Source organism: Artibeus jamaicensis, unplaced genomic scaffold, assembly GCF_021234435.1.
Source record: "Artibeus jamaicensis isolate MK-2021 breed Jamaican fruit bat unplaced genomic scaffold, CSHL_Jam_final contig_585, whole genome shotgun sequence".
Lineage (NCBI taxonomy): Eukaryota > Metazoa > Chordata > Mammalia > Chiroptera > Phyllostomidae > Artibeus > Artibeus jamaicensis.
In genome coordinates this window covers 4,330,590-4,344,080 of record NW_026521894.1, presented here as the reverse complement: position 1 = coordinate 4,344,080, position 13,491 = coordinate 4,330,590, and the positions used below count along the sequence as shown (strand labels likewise).

The following is a 13,491-nucleotide window of genomic DNA, read 5'->3' as shown; positions in this document are numbered from 1 at the left end:
AGAAACAGAATACTGCGTGACTCTCAACGTGAGCCCTGCTTTCCTACCACCAGCCAGCTGCACTCCGAAGCTCGGCTGTGATGAGAGTCTAACCAACAGAAACACTGTAGGCTCCAAAGAACTCAAAAGAAAAAGATAAAAGTCTTTGTTAAAATATAAAGTTACATTATCAATCAGGTCTCTGGCCAATCTCACCATTCTTTCAAGTAATGTTTAGACGGGAAGTTAGGCAACCTAGGTCCCAGTCCTAGCGCTGTCATTGGCTGCGTGACCTTGTATGACTTCACCTCCCCTTGTAGCCTCAGTTTCTTAATATGTAAAATGGGTATAAAACCATTTGCCTTGTCTACTTCACACTGTGGGATAGGATCTAATGAGATCCATGCAAAAGTGCTTTATAAAATAAGGTATGTAAGGGTAAAGTAATAGTATATACTTGTTATAATATTAGGTCCTTATAATTGCCTACCAGACATGAAGCGCCCCGTGCAAGATGTGCTTTGCCATATATAGACTCAAAAATAAATTCTATAAATATACACTGGTCTTTTTTACTAGAGTTGTTTAAAAAAGAGAAATTCTCAATCTCTTCAGAAATGGCAACAGAATGCACTACTTGAAAATGTGATGTTATCCAAATCTACCAGTTGATAAAATTAATTTTTTCCAAATATGTCCTGTATAGTTATAGTCTTATCTAGAACCTGTACAGAAGAAAGTCCTGAATTTAAGAAATTATATGCTAAAACTTAAAAACAAAACAAAACAAAACAACCCTCATAGTTACAGTTTGTTGTAAAGGAGGTAAAATGAAAATAAGAGGCATCCTAAATAATGAAATGAGGTCACAGTTCCTCAGATAGTTGCCTTTTTCCTGAGATATCTTCAGGACAGGGTCCTAGTTCCATGAAGCGCTTCAGAGAAGCTTAGTCATGCTCGAGGTGAAAAGGACAGGTCGGCAGGCAACTGTGCTGTGCTTATTTTCAGCACTAGGACTTGAACAATGAGGTCTGCTAGAAGTTGCCAAACAGCTTTGGTGGAGAAGCCCATATGGCCCAAGAGAAGCTTGTTCGTTCTCGGATGCCAGAGTATGGGGAACAGCTTCACACAGCCATCCAGCTCAGAGATGTTCAATTCTTCCTATGGGTTGATTCTGCTCTTCTCTGGTCTGATAAATAATTGAACAGAAGAAAAACAATGAGATGTGGAACACGACATCTACCTGGACTTTAGGGCCCTTCTCTGCCAGCTGCAAAATGTCTGCAGAACAGAGACACAGGCAAGAAATGAATTCGATTGACTTTGACTAGCCCAAAGCACCCAGATTCCAGAACTGGTGTCAGATGGCCTTTATTACAAATGTTACAAGTGATGACTTGGAGGGAGTCCTGTCAGTGTAATCATTAGAACAGATGGTTGTCCTTTGGGGTCACAGGCGGCCGCTAACCTCCACTTTTCTTCCTGCTGTGCTTTGTTTTCCGGGGTTTGAGGATGGTGTAGTTTACATACACTGTATACTGATCTGACAGGAAGGGGACATAAAATGCCCGCAGCAGCTTTGAAGATCTGGAAAACAAGGGGGGGAGTCAGATTTTATCATTTGACAGAATTTACTAATGGTATTGAAAATGATTCAAGGAAATAAACTAAGTACTACAGAAAGGATTATATTTTATATAAGCAACATACACAAAAAGTCTGTTATTTGGCTACTAGATCATGATAAAGGACTTAAAACTAAGTACCCTGTTACACACACAAAGACAGTCTCCCTATCAAGCCACAGCATAACCTTCCAAACAGCTCTAGGTCTTCACTTTGCATTAGAATATACCATAGAAAAGTTCCAGGCCAATCAAAAGACTGCTATTACTGAAATAAATTCTTAATACTCAATGGTTTCTGCAACAAAGAAACTGTAGAGATGCTGAAATGACCCTGATTCTAGCAGTAAATTTGTCTAGAGAGATAAAGAAAAGTATGTCCTGGGCTTCTTGTGCAGTGTTCCTGCCATTCTTAAGTCAAAGAGAGAATCTCACACACATGCTTATGTCATGGCATGTCCCTGGCAAGTTATAATATGTATAAATATATGTTATTAAAATATAGGGACAGATGGAAACCCGAATTTCTTATGAGTATCTGAAGAATGTGAAAAGGGTTTACAGGAACTAATATAAAGGACACATGGACAACAACTAAGAGGGGTTGAAATGGGAGGGAGGTGGGGAGCACTGGTGGGGTGGGCTGGGATGGGAGTAAAAGACAGAATACTGTAGTTGAAAAATAATTTAAAAATTAAAAAATTAAAAAAAATAAAAACTGGAAAAAAAAGAAAACTGTACTTGAACAACAATTAAAAATAAAAATAAAAAAACACGTCACATTTATTGAACACTTAACATTGGACAAACACTGGAAAAAGTGCTTACACTTTAAGAGTTGTTATTTAATCCATGCAATAACCCTAGGAAGAAAATGATATTATTATCCCTACTTTATAGCTGGGATAGCTGAAGCTTACATAAATGTGCCAGGGTCACACAGTAAGTGACAGAGCCCGCCCTCACATCCAATTTGGTTCCAGATTCTGCACCAACCACTATTGTTTATCCTACAGCCCAGGAACAGGCTAACTCGATTCATCACTTTGTAGGAAAAGTGGGAGTAATAGCTTCAAACCTTGTATCAAATGTGGGAGTGATAGCTTCAAACCTTGTATCAAATATTACTTCTTGACTGTGATTTCTGACTCAAACAAAGTTGGCCCAGTGACTGCCACCCTACATGAGGTAGCTGATGGGTGTTCCATTGCCAGTCCTTTTTCAGACTCTAAACTTGTAAATGTCAGGTCAGCACGGCACTCATACTGGCAGCCTGCCCCAGGGGCTGGCAGACGTCTGCGATGCCTGCACACAATGATATCGTGCTTGGCATACACACCTCTTAGAGAGTCTCCCCAGCTGGGACACTGGCAGTGCTCCCTGCTCAACAGGGATGCACCTCACCTCAACGTCTCCCTGCTCAACAGCTTGGACAGAGAAAAGAGGCTTGGGAGAGAGACACATGAGATTAATCAGTAGAGCTCCTGTAAACAAAAGGAACAGGTAGAGGAAGCACCTACCTGGGTAAAAGGAAGTGAATTTATTCTTTCTGTCCATGCTGTACAGATAGGGGAAAGCAGGACAAAAGGCTGTAAGCCAGAGCAAACTCCTGCACGCTTAAGTGTAGTAAAGAAAGGCTAAAACTAACTGTCACTTCCATTCCAGTTGATTCCACAATAAAAGCTTCATTAACAAAGTCAGCATATACTGCCAGCCAAATCAGTCCTTGGTATATAACATTAGGGCCACCGGGCCCAATTTTAGTTTTTTACTTTCTTTTTGGAACAAATTCCTATTTGGGATGGTTATTACTTCATAATGTTAACCTTTTTAGAGTCTTCCAAAGAACAAAGAGATTATATATTTTTAAAAAAACAATAAAATTCATTTTATCTTGTAATTACCATGTGGATCCACTGTAACCTTTTATAAATTTAAGCTATACTACAGGATCCTAGTGGTATTATTTTCGTCTGTATCTTGGATTATTTACAACTAGGCCTTTTAAAAATGACCAAAATAATAAGAAAAAGAAAAATGAAATTATCAAAAAGGATGATGCGAGATGAAATATATCATTACTACATCGTTCAATTTTCTTACTGCATTACCCAAAGTACTGCATCATCTTTAAATAAGGTATAAAAGACTGAAGACACTATTTTTGCAGTCTGCTTTCAGCTTCTATTGAACACAGCTGAGAATTCAGAACTTAAAAACTTTCAGTCACTCATGGCAATGAGAAGAAAACTGACGGGAACACTCAGCTATGAGACAAAGCCACAGACAAGTGCAAAGGGACAAACAGCAGCAAGCATAACCCTGACAGTGGTGAGACTGATGATGTGGCAAAATTTACACATCTTCAAATGACAAAATACTAAATGAATTTCCTCAAACTCAAGAATAATGAGTAAACCATGGGTTTCTAAGAACAAAAAGGAAATAAGGTACTGTCGCTCATTTAGTCATCCAAGTGGAAAGACTTTCCCATGCCCTAGTTTGCAACAAGAACCTGGACCATCCTGTGTGCTAACAGGGCATACGACCATATTCATACATATTTTATGACATCTGTGTGCCAAATTTTATTTAATAAAGTTCATAAGTGGACAAATGCTAAAGGCAGGTTCATAAACAAAGGCAACGGAAAGAATATAGATGATAAAGAAACAAAAAAATTCAATGCATTGACATTTTAATTGGTGTATATAAATCCAAAATGAAAATGTTTGAATTACAGAGCAAAAAAGATAGCTTTCCTCTGTTTGACAAAATTGAGTCATTAAAGGTTTCAAAAAATTCTTCAAATTTTGCATTTGGATGCTACAAGTGCAAGAACAACCACAGTAGTAAGTTAGAATCTATTAGAGATATACCTGAAGCCCAGAACCAGTATCTTCAAGATGGATATATTCCAAGTTTACACATGACAGCAGATGAGCAGTTAGTTATGTTCACACACACACACACACACACACACACTCAAAATCAGGAGAATATGGAATAAAGATTTGGGGTTACTACATTTAAATTATTATTAAAATTTCAAATGAAGTTCTTGTTTTACTATCCTTTTATTCTTTTTTTCCAACATTATTTGTAAAATAGCTAAAAAACAAAAAGAGTCTATGACTGTTTTTCCTGGTGTGCTGATAGACCACGCCAAAAAGTTCTGAAAGGGCATTTCAGAACACCATCTTGGGCTATACATGGGACACACCATCAGCAAAGATGCTCTCTATCCTGAAATAGAAGAAGAGCCACTATGCATTATTGCTGAATGCCAACTGAAACAAAGGTAGAACAATAAAGGAGACTGGGACAAAATATTTGCAATATATATACCAGAGGATTAGTATCTAGAATGTATAAAGCGTTCCTGCAATCAATAAAAAGACAGTTCCATAGAAAAATGACAAAGGAGATGAACAGAAAAGAGAAATTTAAGTACCAATAAAAATATGAAATAATATTCACTTACCAGGGAAATGTAAATCTAGATATATTTTTTTAATACTCAGGTTAGTAAAAAGTAAAAAAAGCCTGATATTATCAAGCACTGGTGAGGAATTAGGAAACCAATATTGCCATTGAAAGTGGAAAACTCCACAGCTACTTAAAAAGGCAATTTTAATAGTATCAATTAAAGCAAAATTATGCTTCCCCTAGGATACAGCAGAGAATTTTTCTTTTGTACTTTACCCCATATTGCTTTTTATTTTACAACCTACTTTACTTTCCATTTGTTACAAAAAAAAATTTCAAACATATACAAAAGTTGGCAAAATACAGTGTGGGGCAAAATTAGGTTTACCATGATGAGTACACAAAACAGTTTATTCTTGTATTATTAATTATGAATTATTGTATTGTTTTCCATATGAACAACTGTAAACATACTTTGGTCTCCCCATATATTACTTGTTATTATTTTTAAAACCAATAGATAAACTTTTAAATAAAGGAAATCTCAAGTCCTTAAAACAAACAAACAAACCTACATGTTACTCTGGTAGGGTTTTGCATGCTGGCTCTGGTGAGACAAAGTCTTTGTTCTCAAAGAGCTAAGAACCTAGTTGGTAGAAACAGATTATGAATGACGAGTCCATAACTTAGAATATACTAAATACTAAACAGCTGATATAAAAGTTCCACGTGATAACATACACATTCAGAAGAGAGGACAAACACAGGGTTGCATAGGTGTGGAAGAAGCATTTACAATACATTATTTCATTTTATCCATCCAACATTCCAAGATACGCTACTCAAGAAAAGCAACCTGCCCGTTCATAAGCAAATCTATAGGCATCTTTGGTTAAATGCCATGTTCACTCAGCAGCCATGGGAGAACTGCCTGAATAAAATCCACTCTTTCTCTTGGCCTACAAAGCCCTGGGAGATCTAGCCCTCACTTACTTGTCCCATTTCGCCTTGTGCCATTTTCTTCCTTGCCTGCTGCACTCCCACCATGCCAGCCTCCTTTTGGTTCCTTAAAATTTGAAGTTCTTTCCTACCCTGGGACATTTGCATGTGCTTTCCCCCTCTGCCTGGAACACTCTTCCACCCTGTTTTTCTCACCACTAAACCCATCTCATTTTTCATTCCTTTTCTTAAAAGTTACCTTCGAGAGGTCTTCTAACCATCCTAGGAAAGCCTAGGCCTTCACTTCTATCACTTAATGTCTCTTGGTGAACCTTGTGTGCTTCTCATTATACTTCACAATCTGTAATTATATATTTATTTGTTAACTTGACGACTGTCTGTTCTCTAACCCCAAATTTCTGGGAGGCAGGCTGTCTTATTTACCAGTAGCATAGTGTCTGTCACATACTAAGTGCTGAAAAACAAATGGGTAGGTGGATGGATGGATGGGTGAGTGGATGGGTGGGTGGATGGAAGGAAGAAAGGGCTGATGAAGAGGGCAGTGGAGGGATTTTATACAATTCAGATGTGAGTTTAATTCAATTTAGTTCAATCACAAGTGGCTGAGCACCAGCTCAAGCAAAGTGTCAAGTACCAGGAATACCATGATGGATGGAGAGGGTTCCTGTTCTTAATGAGGAATTCAAAGTCCAACCAAATGTGTGGTTTGGAATAACCATCTTGCTAAAGACAAACACTGATCTGACTCGGATACATTAAGAGATCCAAGCATGATTCTGCCATGCTCCCTCCGTGTACAGTCGTAGGAAAACCAATGTCAAATTCTAAGTAATGTGTTCAGGAAGCAAGGAGGCATTTCTGGTTAAGTCAGAACACAAAGCTATGTAAGAGGTGAGGATTAAATATAAGCAGAAGCTAAGAAGAATCTATCATCAGAGTTGGTACAAGAAAAATCCTTATTAGAAGATGAACCTCCTTTTCTCCTGAAGAGTCCAGTTTTGATTTTTAATAGAATAATTTACCTTTAACATACAAAACTACTTATTTCTTCAAGAAGAGGAAGTGAGGGATAGTCAATATATACACATCTTTGAGGTGGGATAGAAACATTGTGATTTTTTTTTAAACCAAAAGAAAAAGCTGGGTTGAATTCTTCATTTCCAAAACTACAGCTGCTGTTTTAGATGAATTTCTTTACCATTTACAGCTTTAATATGCTAAACAGGACTAGGGCCTTTAAATTGTTACACTGTAGTATTGCTGGAAAAGGGAAAAAGAAATTGGTTATTTGTCTCTGAAAAAAGCAGCTGAGCAATGGAATAACATGTGTATACACAATAATACTCATGGAAACAAAGACTAGACTGAATCACAAATTAGAACAAAACTAATGCCTATCAAAACTCATGCAACAATGTCTGTAATAATTTGAAATACCTAAGTATTGCCCTGGGGAAGAACAGGCAGCATAATTTAGGGATACATAAAATATATGCCTATATCATGGCAACAGAAGCACTTTCCTTACCAGTAAGCAAGTCACTTAAGTGATTCAAAGATGAAACAGACCTGGACAAAGCAACTGTCTGAGTAACAAAATTAGCTGACAGCTCAAAATGTTTCCAATTCAATTAACAGCCCTATTTATCAGGGTTAGAAAGCATTCTGCTGTGGAGATTTAAATCTGTTCTTACTGAGGTCAGTGGAAGACAGGCTGCCAATCCCTGATGTCTCCAGTTCAGCAGGCACAAATGGAAATGCTGGGCTGAGTTTTCATTTGAAGAAGAAAACGTACTAGTACTCAGGTTTTCTCTTTTATTTTTATTCATCCATCCGTCCGTCCATCCATCTGTCCATCCAAATATTAATGTAGTATAAGCTGACTGCCAGTTCTTTCTTTTTAAGCTAGTTTCCTCTCTTGCCCTCTCCTGCACTTAGTTCACATTTTGGTGACAGACTTTCTACAACCCTCAGTGCAAAAATGGACTTTTATAGCCATCTTCGGTTCTGAAGAGAATCTCAGAATTCCCTCACGACTTAATCTTAGCCACAAACTATAGTTCCCTATCAAGCAATTTAAGAACTGCTCAAAGAGCTGATATGCAGCAAAAATGTGACTGTTCTTTGCTATTCTTTAACAGAAAATGGGGTTAGGGATCTCAGTGAGTAATGCACAGGTAGCATTTATAACACAAAGAGAAATGAACACAGGAGTTGCATGCTATATTTAAACTCTATTATTTAATGACAGGCCCTTGAAGATAGAACTTCACCTGTCTAACTGCTGTATCTCCCACTTTTAGAGCAGTGCCACAAAAAAGGGCTGTGATGAATGAATGAATGAATGACTATGTCCAGATTCTTAAACCGGAGCATTAGTTTAACTCATTCACTTTTGGCAATATTCATCTTCCACAAGTAAAGGAAAATAAAAAATAATATGAAGCTCTTCTTCCTCTACTCTCCCCAAAATTCAGTCCTAAAGCCATTAGGTGGGGCAGAGCCAGCCTCCAGTGTGGGTGCGAGGAGGGGAAGTTGCAGAGGCCCATGAGATGTCAGAACACAAGGACACGTGAATGGCATCCATATTTGCAAAGAAAATATTAAAGCTATATAGGTCAAACAACTTATTCAGGTTCAGTTTACATACAATTTGCTCAATCATCATTATCTATGTGACCAAAATGATACTTATTTTCAGCAGACAGGTCCAACAGACCCTTGACATTCAATGAATTTATTCACATTTTGATTATCTGTCAACAGTCTCTGAAGATCCATACTGTGTGATGATTTGGAAGTTTGCTGAGGCAGAAACTGGAATCACAGCACTGCACAGAGTGAATCACTTCACTTACTTGTGGCCCTTGGCCAACCACCTGACACCATAACCCTTGACCGAGTCAGCTTTAGCCAATACTCAGAATGAGGATTGAGAAAAAAACTGCTGTTAGGCAACTGGCCATGTTCTGGCCTGCAGTCCCACCCAGACTGCTGGGGAAATGCTTTCCACTGTCTTTTTTCCATCTGACAGCTACCTGGATATGTAGGCACTATATGTTCCCCCCACCATTCCTGTGGAGGAAACACTGAACAGTGTTCAAGGCTGTGCACTTTGGATCCTCATCTGGGCTATGCGCCAATGCAGCAAAGAGTAGTAGCAATTGGAGGACACATCAAGTAGATGATTCTGGCAAGGTCAGTAAGGAAGAAATAAATAAGTATACTTTAAAATAATTTAACAATCTTTATTTTACCAAATAAATGCGTCGAAAGTTTCTGAAGAAATCTTTATTTCACTTTTTTCTTTTTATTCTAAGATAAATTCAGTTTAAAGAATGTGAAATACTCAAATAATCAATAAATATTCCCTGAGACACTACTATGTACTAGCAACAAGAGATAAGGATCTAACTCTCAAGGAACTCAGAACAAAGACCCCCGATGATGCTAGCTACTTGGTCTAAGCTAGCTAAAAGCAGGGCCAGTCCTAAAACACAGTGTGTTCTAATTGTGTAACAATAGAAAACAGACTCTGTAAGCTTCAGAAAAACAAAAAAGGTTTCTTCCTCTTAAAATGTCCATAGATCTCAATGATTAAGCAGATAAAGAATATAATGAGCACAACACCCATATGTTTTGAAGGCAAATCTAGCTTGGGGTAGCTCTGCCAGGTGAAGGGTCTCGGGAAAGCATCTGGGGAGAAGAAAAGAAGGAAAGGCTAAAAAGAGAAAGTATAAGAGAATAATGAGATGTTGGAGAATTACAAAAGTTAAGAAATCTTGATCTCTTCATCCTTACAGTTTCTTAGTATTCTTGGTAGAGAGGAAGAGTTGAAGACATCACCATGATTGATGGGTAGGGAAAGACAAGATCACTTCAGTTATTGGTTAAGAGGGAGAACTAACTCTACCCAAAGGGTCTGAGCACCATCAGAAGCATTTCAAACTACTGGCCTCAAACCAAATTCCGCAGTGGAGTGTGGTCTCCCTTTCCACCTGGATAGCAGGAAGCTGCAGATGGAAACAACCTGCTGGACTACTTTGTGTGCCATATGTCTCTTTTAAAAAAATCTCCTTTAAAAAAGAGAAACATCAAAAATTATCCAATTTGAATAAAGCTTGGCAACAAAAGAGCCATGATACTTTTAAAACATGTCCATAAATTCTTTCACACTCCTCCCATCAACAGGGAAAGTTTAATTCCTCTACTTTGAACAGAGTCTATTCCAGTGGCTTCCTTTCAACGAACAGAATGAGGCGGGATTGTTACTGGGTGAACTTCAAGGCTAGGCGTAAAAAGAATTACATAGCTCTTAAGATACTGGCTCTTAGAAGCCAACCACCATGCTGTGAGGAAACACAGGCTACCATAAGCAGGTGTTCTGGCTGACAGCCCCAGATGAGATCGAGTCAACGGACAGTGTTAACAAAGAGACACGTGAGAAAGCCTTTGAGATGCCTCTAGTCATGACCACCATCTGAAGGCCAATGCACAAGAACCGGGGCTGAAGAACCATCTATCTGAGCCCTATTGACCCCCCAGAACCATGAGAGAAAACAATGTTAAATAATTGTTGCTTTGTACCACTAAGTTTGGAATGATTTGTTACACAGCAGTAACTGAAACTAGAGCTTCCAACTAACTTGTCCTTTATGGTGATTACTCCAATGATCTTATTATTATCTTCCAGAAATTAATAGTTCTGCTTATGCTGGATTACAGGCTGGGAGCCATCAGCCAGACTATCACATAGGAGCAAATGGATATAGGTGCCATGTGCTCTTTAGGCCTCACCGTTGCCAGATTCACTTTTTTGTGGAGGCTAAAAGGAAAGTCACAGCCTCAGTGGAAAAATCCGCACAGCAGCTAATACTCAGCAGTTACTGAGAATCCCATGCTGGGCACTGCATGGAAAGAACACAAGCAGCAGACGCTATCAGCACAGTCCCCACCTCACTGCTGTCCTCTGCTGTCTCACTGCTGTCCATCAAAAATGTCCCTTTACCACACCAGCAGAAGGTGCTAACTTCTAACTCCTTACTTGCATCCACACTTCACACATAATTATAAATTTGCAAAGCTTTGAAATTCTGCCCTATTTAAGTACCCCCACATTAACTCAAGCGCCTAATAAGCAAGCCTAAAATTCAGTTAGAAGATGCTAATCTGCTCTAAAATAAGGAAGAATAAAATCACACAATCCAACAACCAAAGGTGAAAGCAAAGCCAGCAAGACAAAGGGACCAACAATGAAAGAAGAAAAAGGGGCATAAAGTGGCTATGCGGAGAAGGGCAGGGCCTACCAACTTATTTCCCAATCTCTTCCCCAAAGAGGCCCTGCAGGTCAAGAGGCGGATTGTGGAGGAGCATGGCACACAAGATGGCTGGCTGACCGAGTGGTCCCACATTCGTTCACAGATCAAGCAGGCGAAACCGGGGAGTGAGACAGACAGTGCAACCCAGGGCTCCAGCACCAGGAAATAAAGCCTCAAAACACCAATTGAAAACACCTGTGGGGGTTGAGGTGCCGGGACAGACTCCCAGCTTCACAGGAGAGTTTGTTGGAGAGACCCATGGGATCCTAGAACATTTACAAGCCCACATGCATGGGAATCAGCACCAGAAGGGCCCAGTTTGCATGGGGGAAGTGGGGGAAGTGACTGAAATCTGGCAGAGAGAGGAGCAAGTGCTATTGTTCCCTCTCAGACCCCGCCCCCACATACAGCATCACAATGCAGCAACTGGGTTGCCATGCCTGGGTGACCACCTAAGGCTCCGCCCCTCAGTACATAACAGGCGTATCAAGACAAAAAAAAAATCAGATCAAAAAGACAGATCAAAGCTCCAGAAAAAATACAACTAAGCGACCAAGACATAGCCAACCCATCAGATGCACAGTTCAAAGCACTGGTAATGAGGATGCTCACAGAACTGGTTGAATTTGGTCATAAATTAGATGAAAAAATGAAGGCTACACCAAGGAGAATAATAGAAAATGTACAGGGAACCAATAGGGATGGAAAAGAAACTGGGACTCAAATCAATGGAGTGGACCAGAAGGAAGAAAAAAATGACCAAACAGAAAAAGATGAAGAAACAAGAATTAAAAAAAATGAGGAGAGGCTCAGGAACCTCCAGGACATCTTTAAACATTCCAACACCCAAATTATAGGGGTACCAGAAGAGGAAGAGCAACAAGTGGAAAACTTATTTGGACAAATAATAAATAAGAACTTCCCCAATCTGGCAAAGGAAATAGATTTCCATAAAGTCCAGGAAGCTCAGAGAGTCCCAAAGAAGTTGGACCCAAGGAGGAATACTCCGAGGCACATCATAATTACATTAGCCAGGATTAAAATGAAGGAGAGAATCCTAGAAGCAACAAGACATAAGGAGACAGTTACCTACAAAGGATTTCCCATCAGACTGTCAGCTAATTCCTCAAGACACCTTACAGGCAAGAAGGGGCTGGAAAAAAGTATTCTAAGTCATAAAAGGCAAGGACCTACATCCAAGATTGTTCTATCCAGCAAAGCTTTCATTTAGAATGGAAGGGCAGATAAAGAACTTCTCAGATAAGGTCAAGTTGAAGAAGTTCATCATCCCCAAGCCCTTATTATATGAAGTATTAAAGGGACTTATCTAAGAAAAAGAAGATAAAAAACACGTATAGTAAAAAGACAGCAAACTCACAGTTATTAACAACCACATCTAAAACAAAAGCAACAGAACCACAGAAATAGAGATCACATGGAGGATTAGCAACAGGAGAGTGGGAGGAGGAGAGAGGGAGGAAAGGGTACAGAGAACAAGTAGCATAGGTGGTAGGTAGAAAATAGACAGGGGAGGGTAAGAATAGTATAGGAAATGTAGACCCTAAAGAATTTAAGACACATGGACATGAACTAAAGTGGAGGAATGTGGGTGGGAGGGGGTGTGCAGGGTGGAGGGGAGTGAAGGGGGTAAAATGGGACAACTGTAATAGCATAATCAATAAAATATATTTTAAAAAGAAAATGGTTATTAAAAAAAGTTTATTGATGAGAGAGGAAGGAAGAAAAAAGGGAGGAAGAAACATTGGTGTGAGAGAGAAGGCATCAACTGGCTGCCTCTTACACATACCTCAAGTGAGTATTGAACCTGCAACCTAGGCATGTGCCTCGACTGGGAATCCAACCCCAAACCCCTCAGTGTGTGGGACAATGCTCCAACTAACTGATCCACACTGGCCAGGATAGTTCTTAAGATTTTAGGCCAGTATCCTCTCTCAGTCTCCTGGGATCTGGGGCCTGTAGCTCTCTAATACAGCAGAAAAGAATGGATGAGCATCTAGGCTGCCATTCTCCCAAATGGGCTAACAACATTTAGCATTTAGCATTTAGTGAGTCCTTCTCCAGTAGTCCAACAGGGAAGGCCTTTATCTTCCAACAGATTCAACAAAAAATAAGCCCTTTGGCATAATCATAGATATTCAGAATTCCACAATTTGCTCCAA

At 39.3% G+C, this 13,491-nt stretch overlaps 1 protein-coding gene across 2 annotated transcripts in view; it reads right to left on the bottom strand.

Moving 5' to 3' along the window:
• Positions 1 to 13,491, bottom strand: part of ALG9 (ALG9 alpha-1,2-mannosyltransferase) — a 159,350-nt gene that overhangs the window by 19,392 nt on the left and 126,467 nt on the right. The window contains exon 15 of one of the 2 annotated variants that reach the window (XM_037136169.2): positions 1,335 to 1,566. The exons of the other annotated variant lie outside the window; for it this stretch is intronic. Coding sequence (XP_036992064.2) covers positions 1,443 to 1,566 — 124 coding nt within the window. The 3' untranslated portion in view covers positions 1,335 to 1,442. Of the gene's footprint in view, positions 1 to 1,334; positions 1,567 to 13,491 lie in introns of those variants that run through there. 2 annotated transcript variants of the gene reach the window in all.